Source organism: Panulirus ornatus, chromosome 53 (genome assembly GCF_036320965.1).
Source record: "Panulirus ornatus isolate Po-2019 chromosome 53, ASM3632096v1, whole genome shotgun sequence".
Lineage (NCBI taxonomy): Eukaryota > Metazoa > Arthropoda > Malacostraca > Decapoda > Palinuridae > Panulirus > Panulirus ornatus.
Window position 1 is genome coordinate 15,412,771 of NC_092276.1, and position 16,435 is coordinate 15,429,205.

At 48.1% G+C, this 16,435-nt stretch overlaps 1 protein-coding gene across 14 annotated transcripts in view; it reads right to left on the reverse strand.

Annotated features, from left to right (window-relative positions):
* The window catches only part of LOC139765261 (SLIT-ROBO Rho GTPase-activating protein 1-like), a 753,718-nt gene that overhangs the window by 181,100 nt on the left and 556,183 nt on the right, over positions 1 to 16,435 (reverse strand). The window contains exon 1 of one of the 14 annotated variants that reach the window (XM_071692615.1): positions 15,089 to 15,528. The exons of the other annotated variants lie outside the window; for them this stretch is intronic. Within the exon in view, the coding sequence (XP_071548716.1) occupies positions 15,089 to 15,119 (31 nt within the window). The 5' untranslated portion in view covers positions 15,120 to 15,528. Of the gene's footprint in view, positions 1 to 15,088; positions 15,529 to 16,435 lie in introns of those variants that run through there. 14 annotated transcript variants of the gene reach the window in all.

The window sequence follows — 16,435 nt, forward strand, 5'->3', positions numbered from 1 at the left end:
TGGTAAGGTTATTTAATGTATGTATGACTCATGGTGAGGTGCCTGACGATTGGCGGAATGCGTGCATAGTGCCATTGTACAAAGGCAAAGGGGATAAGAGTGAGTGCTCAAATTACAGAGGTATAAGTTTGTTGAGTATTCCTGGTAAATTATATGGGAGAGTATTGATTGAGAGGGTGAAGGCATGTACAGAGCATCAGATTGGGGAAGAGCAGTGTGGTTTCAGAAGTGGTAGAGGATGTGTGGATCAGGTGTTTGCTTTGAAGAATGTATGCGAGAAATACTTAGAAAAGCAAATGGATTTGTATGTAGCATTTATGGATCTGGAGAAGGCATATGATAGAGTTGATAGAGATGCTCTGTGGAAGGTATTAAGAATATATGGTGTGGGAGGCAAGTTGTTAGAAGCAGTGAAAAGTTTTTATCGAGGATGTAAGGCATGTGTACGTGTAGGAAGAGAGGAAAGTGATTGGTTCTCAGTGAATGTAGGTTTGCGGCAGGGGTGTGTGATGTCTCCATGGTTGTTTAATTTGTTTATGGATGGGGTTGTTAGGGAGGTAAATGCAAGAGTCTTGGAAAGAGGGGCAAGTATGAAGTCTGTTGGGGATGAGAGAGCTTGGGAAGTGAGTCAGTTGTTGTTCGCTGATGATACAGCGCTGGTGGCGGATTCATGTGAGAAACTGCAGAAGCTGGTGACGGAGTTTGGTAAAGTGTGTGGAAGAAGAAAGTTAAGAGTAAATGTGAATAAGAGCAAGGTTATTAGGTACAGTAGGGTTGAGGGTCAAGTCAATTGGGAGGTGAGTTTGAATGGAGAAAAACTGGAGGAAGTGAAGTGTTTTAGATATCTGGGAGTGGATCTGTCAGCGGATGGAACCATGGAAGCGGAAGTGGATCATAGGGTGGGGGAGGGGGCGAAAATTTTGGGAGCCTTGAAAAATGTGTGGAAGTCGAGAACATTATCCCGGAAAGCAAAAATGGGTATGTTTGAAGGAATAGTAGTTCCAACAATGTTGTATGGTTGCGAGGCGTGGGCTATGGATAGAGTTGTGCGCAGGAGGATGGATGTGCTGGAAATGAGATGTTTGAGGACAATGTGTGGTGTGAGGTGGTTTGATCGAGTAAGTAACGTAAGGGTAAGAGAGATGTGTGGAAATAAAAAGAGCGTGGTTGAGAGAGCAGAAGAGGGTGTTTTGAAATGGTTTGGGCACATGGAGAGAATGAGTGAGGAAAGATTGACCAAGAGGATATATGTGTCGGAGGTGGAGGGAACGAGAAGAGGGAGACCAAATTGGAGGTGGAAAGATGGAGTGAAAAGGATTTTGTGTGATCGGGGCCTGAACATGCAGGAGGGTGAAAGGAGGGCAAGGAATAGAGTGAATTGGAGCGATGTGGTATACAGGGGTTGACGTGCTGTCAGTGGATTGAATCAAGGCATGTGAAGCGTCCGGGGTAAACCATGGAAAGCTGTGTAGGTATGTATATTTGCGTGTGTGGACGTGTGTATGTACATGTGTATGGGGGGGGTTGGGCCATTTCTTTCGTCTGTTTCCTTGCGCTACCTCGCAAACGCGGGAGACAGCGACAAAGTATAAAAAAAAAAAAAAAAATTATATATATATATATATATATATATATATATATATATATATATATATATATATATATATATATATATATATATATATATTTCACGAGCTCACGAGTGCTGGTATACACACTGTGGTCGCCACTGTTGGGTAAATAAAAGAAAATATTCGTCTATCGGGTGAGACAAGGTAATATACAAAAGTCAGATTTCCATGGTGTGGCCCACGACCAGGGAACGTCCGTGGGATGTGGAGACCTTTCGAGCGCTGACTGCGCGGACCAAGGAGGAGGAGGAGAGAGAGAGAGCATGCAAGCACACACTTCTAGGCATGAGGCGAGGCAATGTGTGTAGGAGAGAGAAAGTGAGGGAGGAAGACCGGCGCGAGGAGAAAGGCTCAGCGCTGAAGCTCCGGAGAGAGAGAGAGAGAGAGAGAGAGAGAGAGAGAGAGAGAGAGAGAGAGAGAGAGAGAGAGAGAGAGAGAGAGAGAGAGAGAGAGATATGACGTGACCTGTCTTCGACTGAACTCTGCCTAGAAGAATGAGGAAGAGCATTCCTCCTCCCCTCGCCCACCGCATGCCCCTCCCGACCTAACCCCAGTACAGCAGTGCACAGCGACGGCCTCACACCTGCACCAGCTGCTCTGGGAACACGTGCATTCAACACCTGGGCAAAATTCCCTAGCCCTTCCTTACCCCACTGAAAATCAACGACGTCAATAATATAGTGTCCAAGAAGGATTACAAGACAAAGCTTTGACAGCTATTTCAATGACGAGTTTTATCAAAACGAAGATAAATCTACCACAATGTCTGCAAACAACACTGTCCACCTCTATATATTTTGAAAGGCGATTTACGCCTGAGGTTCATTGTGGGTACAAGCATATGGCGCTCTCAAGGTGAAATCGTCGTACATTTGGTCGCTGAGACTTGTTTCTAATGGTGTGAGAAGCAGCAACCCGCCTCAGTGTGCCTCAAGCTATCTTAAAGGAGAGATGTTCTTTCTTTGCTCTTCCAGGCTGCCACGTCATTTTGGCAATTTCGCTTCTGGTCGCTGTATTTCTTTTCTCTGCTGGGTCCTTACCTTTCTAAGAAACGAGAAAGTACGAATTCTCGCGTGGAAGCAAGACAATGTGGACACACGTGAGATTTCTAGGCGGGCTGGATGCTCAGAACGCACGATCAGGTGGCTGCTTCCAGCAGCTCCTCGTCAATGCCTTGCCTCATCAATGTCAAGACCCTTTGGATCCAAAACATGGACCTAGAATCCCTCAGAAAACTTCCTAGTTCCAAGACCAGGCGTCTGCAGACGGTAATCAAGGTCATAGATGACAAAGTACATAAATGAATGTGTTACATCGTCTCTGAAAATGTACGGGAGGGGAAACGACAGACCGATAGACAAGGTCCGACACTGTATACACTAGAATCAATGAGTACAATAATCGAATCTTGCAAAAGATATTCAGATGTATTCTAAGGATCGAAAATGGGAGGGCAATAGGTTTTGTAAGTTATTATCTCGACTAAGTACCGAGTACCCACACCGTCGAAATGAGCGGTGTTCACATGGTAGGGTGCGCGAAGCCCCTGCACGCTCATTCCTGTAGTGGCTGGAGTTCAGGGCCACAGAAGGGGACGGTAATGAGATCCACGACGGAGAACGTCGTCAGAAAGAACTCTGGGTCAAACTACACACACCTGGGGATCACTGTACGGCAGGGCATGAGGCTGACGCTGAAGGTGCTTACCATGCACAGCCCGACTTTCCAGCCCTCTATAGCACCACCAGAACACAACACCGACCTAGCCCAGCACCACCAGAACACAACACCGACCTAGCCCAGCACCACCAGAACACAACACCGACCTAGCCCAGCACCACCAGAACACAACATGGGTGTATCCCAGCACCACCAGAACACAACACCGACCTAGCCCAGCACCACCAGAACACAACACCGACCTAGCCCAGCACCACCAGAACACAACACCGACCTAGCCCAGCACCACCAAAACACAACACGGACGTAGCCCAGCAACACCAGAACATAACATGGACGTAGCCCAGCAACACCAGAACATAACATAGACGTAGCCCAGCACCACCAGAACATAACATGGACGTAGCCCAGCAACACCAGAACATAACATGGACGTAGCCCACCACCACCAGAACATATGGACGTAGCCCAGCAACACCAGAATACAACACGGATCTTGCACCACCCGGGTGGAAACTATTTCTGTGGTACGTGTTACACTGAGGCGGGCTAGACTGACATATCAGACAGGTCACTGTGGTATGCTGGGGGTCACATACGGTGAGGTTCGGGTCAGCCGCACAAAGACGGGTCAAGTGGGGTCAGGTCAGGTCAAGTGTGCATGTACAGAGCCCACCAACACAGCAGTTTCTCCAGCCGGCCGGGGAAACACTGAGGGAACATGGACAACCACACACACACACACACACCTCAAGTTTAACTCTAGTGAAAATCCAACATGTTTTACGAACAAAGATTTCTCCCTATTTCTCCTGTAAAATCGTTCAACACAATGTCTCCACAACCCATAACTAGGCGTTATCATTATGTCTCCACAATCCATAGCTACGTGTTATCATTACCGTACGTCTCCACAACCCATAACTACGTGTAATCATTATCGTACGTCTCCACAACCCATAACTACGTGTCATCATTATCGTACGTCTCCACAACCCATATGTACGTGTAATCATTATCGTACGTCTCCACAACCCATAACTACGTGTTATCATTCTTTTATCTCTTGTACTAAAACTTACTGCACTCCTCGAGCTTCGACGGAACGACCCTCGGGTACAACAGCCTGGCCTTTGACCTGACCCTTAAGGGTCAAAGGCCACGCCATCATACTCCCAAAAGGCCGAAAGGTCGTCCTCAAGTGTGACCGGCCTCAGGGGATTACTATGTAAACCCAAGCAACATCACATATAAACACATCGCTCCTGCAGTCAAAACTTGCCATTGTCTTTCCTTTATATCTGTCAATATATTGGACACCTCTCACACTTCCTTTCCAAATTAGTCATTCCTTTTTTTATTTTAAGATAAAATGTCATGGCGCGTAGAAGGATAGCTGCAAGATTTCTCTCGATTATCTAAATGACACATCTTATCTGTGTCTCCTTGATTCAAACACTTCACCCATCTGAACACCCCCATCATCACCTACCGCCCCTCACCAATTCTCTTCATTCACATTCGTAAAAATAATCCGACGGTCGGTAATAACTGCGTCATTATTGTGTCCACTTACGAAATAATATGAATTCATCCAACATTGTACTGAGCAGCGCTGTATGTACAGTGTAATGCCAGCCAGGTCTTACTGAAGCCACACCAATGATGACTTTCCACACTAACTGGCGTAGACTTTGGAGTTCTTCTACCCCCACAGCTGCTGTGGGAAACGTTGGTCGACCAAACTACTGGAAGTCGCGACCCGCTGGCCCACGTAGCCACCACACACACCAACGGCTCTGGTAAATGGTTAAATATTTATCCTGTGTCCTTTTCCATGTCGTGCACCATATAACGTTGACACAAAATATTTTTCTCTCTAGTCATATAGAGACAAAATCTATGGTGTGTGTGTGTGAGAGAGAAGAGAGAGAGAGAGAGAGAGAGAGAGAGAGAGAGAGAGAGAGAGAGAGAGAGAGAGAGAGAGAGAGAGAGAATGTCAACATTGATGAACCCTACAACTCACAATGGCCCACCCACCCACCAGGTACCACCCTGGGCCCACTACCATCACCCTCCTGTGCCGACGTCTTGCGAGCAAGCGTTTTGCTCTACACCTGCCGTGTGCGCACCACAGTGCAGGTCACGCCAGCAGGCAACACAGAGCCACAGGTTACACTCTTGCTTCCTTACACAGATCAAGCACCCTCCCATCTTACCCCTGGCCTGATCACGAGGTACCTGTTCTGCAACCTCAAACAACCTGACGCCCCTTACAACATGATGGCCCACGTCCCAGGCAACCCTCGGCGAATTCTAACGTGCTGGCTGAGGACACATGCACCCACCCCCCCCCCGCCCCCCCGCGCCTGAGGAAGTCACCATGACACACTAGGGTCCGTGACGTCACCTGGTCTTCCTATACATCAAGACAGTTTCCCGGAGATGGTCATTATTTCGTTACAGTGGCTGACTAAACGAATTAAACTTAATGACAGCCAGTACCATGACATTTACCCCTCAGTCTCTCAGTAAGTGTGCGTAAATACACAAACACACACACACACACACACACACACACACAGAGTGAGAGAGAGAGAGAGAGAGAGAGAGAGAGAGAGAGAGAGAGAGAGAGAGAGAGAGAGAGAGAGAGAGAGAGAGAGAGAGAGATGGAGGGTGTGCTGAAATGGTTTGGGCATATGGAAAGGTTGACAAGGGATATATGTGTCAGAAGTGGAGGGAACAAGGAAAACAGGGAAACCAAACTGGTGGTGGAAGGATGGAGTGGAAAAGATTTTGAGTGCCTGGCGCTTAAATATGCTGGAGGGTGAAAGATGTCCACGGGATAGGGAGAACTCGAGTGATGTGGTATACAGGGGGCGACGTGATCTCAGTGGAGTGAACCAGGGCATATGAAGCAGTTTGGGGAAACCACCGGAAGTTCTGTGGTGCCTGGTTGTGGACAGGGAACTGTGGTTTACATTACATTTTAAAAGATAACCAAAGAATAGATCCAAGTGAAAGAGGCATTCTCTCCCGTTCAAACGGTGAGCCAGAGGGAGAGGTGGGGGAAGACTGTGACCTTGAAATACACAAATCCAGCTCAGTCTAGTCCACTTCCTGCCGACTCCTGCGTCTTAACGTTGCGCCTCGTGTACGGCTTCACTCCTGGCCTCTTTGAGCTGGGTGTTACGACCCTTAACCACGACGGTGCTTCCCTCGAGAGAAGAGACACGACCACTGAGCACGACGGTACGACCGCTGACCACGACGGTACGACCCTCGAGCACGACTGTACGACCCTCGAGCACGACTGTACGACCCTCGAGCACGACTGTGCGACCCTCGAGCACGACTATACGACCCTCGACCACAACGGTGCAAACCTCGACCACGACGGTACGACCCTCGACCACGACGGTACGACCACTGACCACAACGGTACAACCAGCGAATGCATTATGGCAAAACCCTTGATTACGATGATGACCCAACCTCTGACCTAACCCATAAGGGTCAACCACTAATACTAACCACACAAACACATACACCGTAAGTGACCCGTACAGTGTGGTGGGCGCCGTAATGAGGGCTCTCACAACGGTATCACCACAACACTGGTCATGAGAGAGAATGTGGCCAGATGGCGCTCCTCATGACGAGTTCTGGGTAGAGACCAGCTGTGGCCCCGTGTGTCACCCAGCACGCGCTTCCTCCACCACCGCCACACAGCTGGCTTCGTAATGATCAGTGTCACCCACTTACCACAAAACGACCAGTTGTGTCTTCATGTAGCTTCCTGTGATGTCCTCAGACATCAACACCATACATCATCATATGTGAAGCGCATTTACGTTAGTCAGTTATCAATGATTCACCTCCACTTCACTACCAGTTCCTAGCGGGTTATGGCAGAGATCAGATCGCCAGTCTCCCTCATGATATAGAGGCAAGTTAGCTCATTACGGACTCCTGTCAACATTACATACACCTGCCCCAGTCTAGACCAGATGACCTGACCTTACTAGATCTACGTTACATGTTACAGTTGTGATACTTTACATGGTCTACAGTGCCTAGATCCCCCATCCCTCGAGTCCCACAAGACCCGAGACGCTGGAGGAGAAGCGGCGACACCTCCCACGCAGCAGACGACACCTTGGGCGCCGCCCTATCGAAATAGACAAGCTTATCGCTGCCTCCACGGGAGACGCGGTGGGGTTCGCGCCTGGAGCCACTACCGTCCTGCCGCTCGGGTACACACGGCTCCCACGTCGTCACGGGCGAGGCAGGGCAGGCAGCGCGGCACTGAGGAAGCATGATAGTACACCACCAAAGAGATGGGAAGAGCATATGATCGGTGGGAAGTCCCTCACCATCACATCTAGACCCTAGCTAACCCGAGAGGGATGGGGAGAAGGACAGCCATCGTCAGGTATGGGTAACCTAACCCTCTGACCTTTAAACCCCAGAAGTAAACCACTGCAGACTCTTCTCCTTATGGTGGTTTATAAGAGCTTGAAACCATGATAAACCTGTTTTATGAAGCGAGGAGGAACGTGGCAGGTGGCGGGAACACTGGACCATGTAATTATCTGCAAACACATGTGGTGGCGATCACGGCCGTGTGGCTAGAGCAGATGTTCCTCGACACACCTGTGTAGCTACAGCAGGTGCTCTACCACACATCGGTGTAGCAATAACAGGTGCTCTACCACACATCGCTGTAGCAATAACAGGTGCTCTACCACACACCGGTGTAGCGCTAACCGTAGGTGCTCTACCACACATCGGTGTAGCAACACCCACAAAGCCCTGGTGGTGACCACGGCTGTGTGGCTAAAGTAGATTCTTCTCCACACACTAGTCCCTCACACACACACACCCACACCCACACACACACACACAACATTGGAGCACTCGCCTCCCCTCCATCCTTCTGCCTCACGTGGACTCACAATACTCTCGCCTTACTTCCCGTCGCCCTCTATGTAAACACCGTATTAGTTTCTTTATTCCTAGGCGTTACGTCATCCTGGTCCCATTACGACACGACGCAGGGAGCGAAACCAGAGCAAGCAAGCTATGCGGAAAGCAGACACCACCAGGCTGGTGCATCAGCCATCCTACGGGGGTGACAAACCACCGAAAACACATTACCTGTCGAAGGAGAATCACTCCTTAATCTGTTACAACACGAGACATAATCTCTGACACTGCCATCGCTGATAAGATTATAAAAAATATCCTTAATCTGTTACAACACGAGACATAATCTCTGACACTGCCATCGCTGATAAGATTATAAAAAATATCCTTAATCTGTTACAACACGAGACATAATCTCTGACACTGCCATCGCTGATAAGATTATAAAAAATATCCTTAATCTGTTACAACACGAGACATAATCTCTGACACTGCCATCGCTGATAAGATTATAAAAAAATATCCTTAATCTGTTACAACACGAGACATAATCTCTGACACTGCCATCGCTGATAAGATTATAAAAAAATATCCTTAATCTGTTACAACACGAGACATAATCTCTGACACTGCCATCGCTGATAAGATTATAAAAAAATATCCTTAATCTGTTACAACACGAGACATAATCTCTGACACTGCCATCGCTGATAAGATAATAAAAAAATATCCTTAATCTGTTACAACACGAGACATAATCTCTGACACTGCCATCGCTGATAAGATAATAAAAAAATATATCTTATCAGACACCAACGAAATCTGGAGTATTCGATGCCTCTCCCATCTCTTCACCAGCATGAGACCATTCTTTCCTCCGCTATCACCCAATGACGTTCTCCTACCACTCGACCCCTTCCATTCAGTGACCTCCCCCTCCCCCCTCCCCCTACCATGACCTGGGCCAACAGTCGATGACCGAGGAGGGGGGGGAGGCGGGGGGGCGTCCACCGTGACCTCTCACTCCTCGAACAGGATGGCCTCAGGAGGGAAAAAACACCAACTCCTTTCTTCATCATCAGCCAACCCAAAACAAACCCATACGCACATTCGACAACTGAATATACTGCTCTATGGAGAGAGAGAGAGAGAGAGAGAGAGAGAGAGAGAGAGAGAGAGAGAGAGAGAGAGAGAGAGAGAGAGAGAGAGAGAGAATGATCATCATCGAACTCAAACCACCGAGAGTCCACCAAGTTGGAGTGGGCAGCAGCAGTCGCCCTTGTCGTCAAGAGGAGACTGGGAGGTTGGAACCCCACGGGGCTTCAACATCGTCGCCCACCAACCTCACACCTACCGCCAAGAGCTAATCTAAAACCTCCCATGGGGCTGAGAACCCCTAAATGAAACCCCGAGGTTCCAATTAACCTTCCTGGGAGGGGGGACAATGGCTCTAGCACTCCCCAGCGACTGCCGCACAGCAAGACGTCTGGGGTCGACCTGGTCAAGCTGACGGTGAAATACATCGTCATTTCGAAATGCAAAATCTTACCAACACTTTATTTCGCCAGCAACGCGTTCTGCCTACTTCACCGCAGCCTTCCCCAGGTTAACCTGGCCAGTCAGCGAGGCATGGGGACTACGTAAGCACACTTGTTCTTCGCTCACTATTTTGTAAACATTAAGAGGAATTCTGCAGAACAGGAGATGTGCAAGGACGCATCCATCTTGCCTTCCCAAACAACCACAACCTATTCCTGACAACTGTTATGCATAACGAACGATTCCGTTAAGAGTGCGAGGTTGTGAAACGCTCAGCCGATGTATATACACAATGTATCATAAGCTACACTTCCCAAAGAAGCTGATAAAGAATGTGACACATGCGCTCCCATCTCTTCGGTGTTATCAGGCGGTGGGGGCTGGGGGAAAAGGGGGGGGGTCGTCAAGATAAGGAGGGAGTGTTCAACACCACAACCACTACACTACACTGGCAGTGTATCATTACTGTTGTTATGCGGACAGAATCTTACATTTCCGTTGCGAAAATGTGATTACCATTTGTATGCTACGGGGAGAAGAGTTTTACACTACGTGTTGCCTTGTCTCTCAACTCTGTATTTATGTACAAACGGGGGAAAAAAGTATCTTCCCACCTTTTTGTGTGAAGCAATATGACACCATGGACGAAATATTTCGAAATATGCCCATTGGTCTGGCCTCACACTGGTAGCCCTGCTTTCACGATATTGTAATAGATCGAGTGGTCGTGACAACTTTGACACAGTAATAATGGAAATAACTATAAAGTGGGACTACCATTATCCACTAGGAAGCATGCACCACTGACGTCTACCAACCCTACCCAGGCAACGCGAGTCGTATTCATCAATTCGAAATTCATGAGACCCATCCTTGATGATACTGTATCTACCACGTGTACCATGTTTACTCCCATGTATGCACACACACACACACACACACACACACACATCTCAACCTAAGTTAGGTACCCAGTTACTGACCAGCCCCAAGGGAAGGATGAACATCTTGCTTGGGTGTGAGCCGAGAACCACGCCGAATATTCGAACACATCCCGGTCCAATCACTACTAACCACTAGTGTGTGTGTGTGTGTGTGTGTGTGTGCACGGGAGGGAGAGGGGGTTGTGCTGTCAATGAAGTAGTGCTTAACTCCACCACTACTCAGGCAGTGGGGGAGGCGAGGTTTCATGCAAAGACGAAGTGTTCATCCCCATCACTGTCACTACTCAAGTAGTGAAGGTCTACTGAAGGGCGGAGTACGCAACCCCATCACTGTGGTGATGGGGAAGGGGGCTTGGTGTCAAGATAAGAAAGGCGTGATCATCGTCACAACTGCTGAAGAGGCCCCACAACCCCCCACCTCAACTCCACCGGTTAGGGGAGCTGGTTGTGAAGGAAGGGATGAGCTCACCCACTAACACAACCACTACCCGGGCACTGGGGGAGCGGCTCCATGTGAAGATGTGGAGAACTACGTGAGCAGTGGGGAGTGTGATGATGTGGCAGATGATGATCACCCGTGACTACGTTTCTTGATTACTGAACTCCCTAATCACTGTCTTTATTCCTCCACCCCCACACGTCAGCAACACCAAGGGGTTCCTTATGACTACATCCTCTGCTCCTCGAACCACTATGACCACACCCAGAGCTTCTCGACCCTGCTGTACCCTACCCCAAGCAATCATGGCCAAAATAAGAGCTTAACTCACCAACCACAGACAAGATGTATTTTGACCAACCAACCAGTCTTTTCCCCCCCCCACTGAACGGAAACTGTCGACGCCGTCCGCTGCTGTGTGCACCAGTGCTTGTATGTGCTTGCTACAGCCACGCCCCGACACAATCTACACTCTCATCCAATGATGTCATCATCTATGAGAGCCGGCAAACGTTTAAGCAATACTAAGAACTGCTCTTTAATCCACAATGTACTGAGTTAAATCACTGTTTATAACAATGTTAAGTGTCCATATATATATATATATATATATATATATATATTTTCCCTGGGGATAGGGGAGAAAGAATACTTCCCACGTATTCCCTGCGTGTCGTAGAAGGCGACTAAAAGGGGAGGGAGCGGGGGGCTGGAAATCCTCCCCTCTCGTTTTTTTTTTTAATTTTCCAAAAGAAGGAACAGAGAAGGGGGCCAGGTGAGGATATTCCCTCAAAGGCCCAGTCCTCTGTTCTTAACGCTACCTCGCTATCTCGGGAAATGGCGAATAGTATGAAAAAAAATACATACATATATATATATATATATATATATATATATATATATATATATATATATATATATATATATATATATATCATTGTTATCATAATACCTAGTCGATGTCTCCCGCGTTGGCGAGGTAGCGCAAGGAAACACAAAGAATGGCCTAACCCACCCACACACACATGCATATATACAAATGCCCACACAAACACATATACACACCTATACATTTCAACGTATATAGACAGACATATACATATATACACATGTACACATTCATACTTGCTGTCTTCATCCATCCCATCGCCACCCCGCCACACATGAAATGGTACCCCCTTCCCCCGCGCGCGCGAGCGAGGTAGCGCTAGGAAAAGACAACAAAGGCCACATTCGTTCACACTCAGTCTCTAGCTGTCATGTGTAATGCACCGAAACCACAGCTCCCTTTCCACATCCAGGCCCCACAGAACTTTCCATGGTTTACCCCAGACGCTTCACATGCCATGGTTCAATCCACTGACAGCACGTCGATCCTGGTATACCACATATGAACGCGCACGTTCATAGAATAGATATGTATTACGTGATATATACGCATGTATATAGCACAATGAACGCGCACTCTGAGAACGCATAATGCCTCCAGACAACCCCTATTATTTGGTGTGAGAGCTGGAGACGCAAACCACTACGCTAAGGAGCCCGGATATAGAAATGGTAGCAATCGTTACGCAATCTAACCGCCAACGGCAAGAAACGGAGATTACACTACACGAGGATCGTTCACTCTCTTGTACGACGATAAGAGTCTCGACAAATATATCTTCCACATGACGTAAACGAGCGGCTTATCATAGATAAGGAGATTCGATCTTTGCATTCAATAAAATCGGAGAGGCCAGGTACAGTATGTCTTGCTGTTACACACGCTCCATACACAGCAAGCAACTGCAACGTGTGAAACAACTGGGATGTTGTGGCAAGGATACAAAAAATGATTACTTTTTGGGCAAAATGGTTCTCAGTTGCCCGAGAGAGATTTTCACAGCGCTGGGCCAAGTCACGGGTAATCCCACAACACGACGGTCGAACGGCTCGACGTTAAGGTTACCTCCCTCCTGCAAGCGGTCACCACTGCACTAGCAGCCTCGGGTTTTCCTAACACTAGCTTCCTGAGGCGTTCCCATGGTAGCGTTCCTGCGGTGAGTGTTCAGTGTACGCCACTAACTTCAAGGATCGTACGGGGGAAACTTTGGAACCACTTCGCCATCCTTGCAAATGCCACCATACGATTCGTGCGCAAAACAAAACAAAAAAAGAATATAGCACCAATAAGCCTCTACTTACATGTACACAAAATATAGGGCAAGTTTTCGCACAAAGTAACTTACATGTTTCTATGCCAAGAAACTGTCCTTGCTCTTTGCAAGTCACCCTGAACACTGTGTTTACTTTTGGTCATCCAACTTGGTTAGAGACAAGACAGAATAATGTGAGAGTAAACAGGCGAACTACCATGAGAAATACCACACTAATCCACGAGTTTCTGTTCTCTTACACCATCACAATCAGCCTCGTTAGGATCCAATGGTCCATTGCTATTTAAATTCATGCGTGTTAGTTACACAGCGAATAGACGAGCCGACTTCCCAGGTTCTCCCTCATCATATCTGAACCTGAAATATTCTTAGCGTCATATATAGAGTGAAATGTACACATTTCAGGATGGCACACGAGGGTTATGGTTTCGAAGGATCGATATCACTACACCTGCCACCTGGTATTTAATGCATCACGATATCGACCGGTGACAAAAGGTCTGACGTAACCCACGTCCTGTCTTCCTCTACTACTTACGTCGGTGCTAGGAGGATGGGGCGTCTCCACTAGTGACGCCAACCCCTCTTCATGATACCCGTCATGCCTTGCCTGCCATAATGCACTCACGCGACTGCATACATCCGCGTGTCAAGGCCAGCAGCGGGCCAGGAAACTGCGCCCCTCGCCCCAAGTCACACATACTCATCCGTGATTGGTCAATGTCCACTATGCCCAACTTCTATACACCAAGTTTCACAAAGTTTAGTTTATTCTGAACGTAAACTTTACGTAAAATCCTTCTCTCATTATTATCTTCAGTATGACATGTCATCGTCGGGTGGAAGATGACAACCTTGAGAACAGTCGATTAAATATCACTCCTGATCCGTGTGTTCAGATGTGTGACTGCTACATCACTGGCGGGTTTAGCTCCTGCGAGTCATAAGTTAAAAAAAAAACAAACCCACAGGTTCCAATCACCGGCCGGCTGTTGTCATAGATTTCCATTCCGTGTCTAACCTTATGTATGACGAAGGGACACAACAGGCAAGGAGGGTCCTCCCTCGCGGACTTTTCTTCAAGAACTTCCTCCTGATCCCAGAGAGCAAAATAAGAAGCACTCAAACTTATCCATACATTCCACAAAAGTGAAGTTCCGTTTGTATAATACTACAGCACACTGTCGAAATAGATCACCATGCCTTCTGACCTCCAGCGTAACTGTACTTAACTTTATCCTGAAATAATCTGAAGTCATATTCCCGGCCAAAAGCCTACAGGAGCAGACCGGAAACCCGCCACATGAACCAACAATGAAGTCACAAATGCCAACCACGTTTGTATGCCACTTTTAGGCACTGCCAGCGTGCGCTTTCAACACTAACTGTTGTATGTACTTCAGTGAGACATTTAAATCGGAAGGTGATAGTCAAATATGTTTCTTATCACACTTAGTGGTTCCATTGTCTATGTTCTTTACTTTTCTTACCATATACTTTATTAATGCTTTACGTCACAATGGCCATCCTCCTAAACTTAATCTAGTGTAAAGCAAAGAGAATAGAGGCATCTTACGGAGCGATGAAAACCAGTACCAACACAAACTGGGACAGATCCCAACCGAAAGCAGCAACACTCCCTACAGAACACACCAGCCGGCGTGGAGACAACTACACACACACACAAAGCCAATGCGACCATCCCCCGTATCCCAGGTGTCCACCCTTCTGTATCACCTCACTAAACTTTACATCTACACTCACCTCTGACGATCGGCGCTTCTCCCCACATCATCGTTCCTTCATTTCTCCACTGCTCTCTGCAACGGCTACTTCCGTGCCATCAAGGAAGTGATCTATATCTTAAAACCACAAGTAAATTCTCACTCTACACACTTGGACTTCTCCTGACTTGCTTCAGGACAACCACACAAGGTAATGAAATCCCATCACCATGGGTAATTCTCATGACTCTTGCTCGGCGCCAGGCAGTAAGCCACAAACTTAGCTTAGACTATTGTTGATATATGAAATCCTCGCTTGTCGCCCATCACAGACATGAATTCTGTCACCACACAGCACAATAACACTGTCAAATAAGTCTAGGTGACGCCATCACGGTGAACACCTTCAAGCAACAAAGCCGGGCCAGAGAGATCCGGCCGGCGACGCACGTCTACACTTTACCACGGTCGGGATGCAACTAACTCGCTAGAGTCGCTACCCGTCAGTCAGCCACGCTCGCCTCACTCGCCACACATACACACACACACACACACACCACCACCGTTTGCAAAACCCTAGCACAATGCTCAGTAAGCAGCGGGAAACCTTATATCGCAATAATTCTTTATGGCCGCCATCATAAACAAAACTGAAATACACGATGAACAGCAAAAGGTGAAGAGAACAATAGCAGGGGCAGCAGCACACAACCTCCTAACTCCCGCCGGCTGATCTGCTGCCATGGGCGGGGCCGACTGCTTCGCCCACCACGTGTTGCACACAAACACACCCATAGGAAATACACCAGCATATAAAAACCCTCACACACCTTTCAACACCCATATATCCTAGCCAGACACAGAGGTAAATCAACCAAGTCTGTTCACTCCGACCTCTGGCTAGCGAGGGCGACACCTCCAGCTGACCACGCTAACCTAAGCCCCCGGAAGACCAGCTGCCTGTCACACGACCCGCACCGACTACATCACCCACCTGCCCCTCCTTTACGTGCCTCCCACACCCGCCAGCCCCTCTTTTACGTGCCTCCCACCCACATATGTAACTCCCACCTGCTCCCCTGTACATGCCTCCCCTCTGCCCACCCCGTATGAGCCTCCCACCTCCAACCTGTTCCCTTTATACATGCTTCTCCCGACTCCCACCATCTGCTCCCATAGACGCGTCTCGCACCTGCTTCTCCGTCCATAACTCCCACTTCCTCCCATGTACACATCTCCCTCCTACTCGCGGATACCCCTGGATACACCCCCTACACATATTACCCACACACCCCTGACCTTCCCCCAGATCTGCCTCTCTCACCTCCTCCCTCGCACAAAAGTGGGCGGCCATATACGTGGGTGAGGCTAGATTAGCGGGCACGGC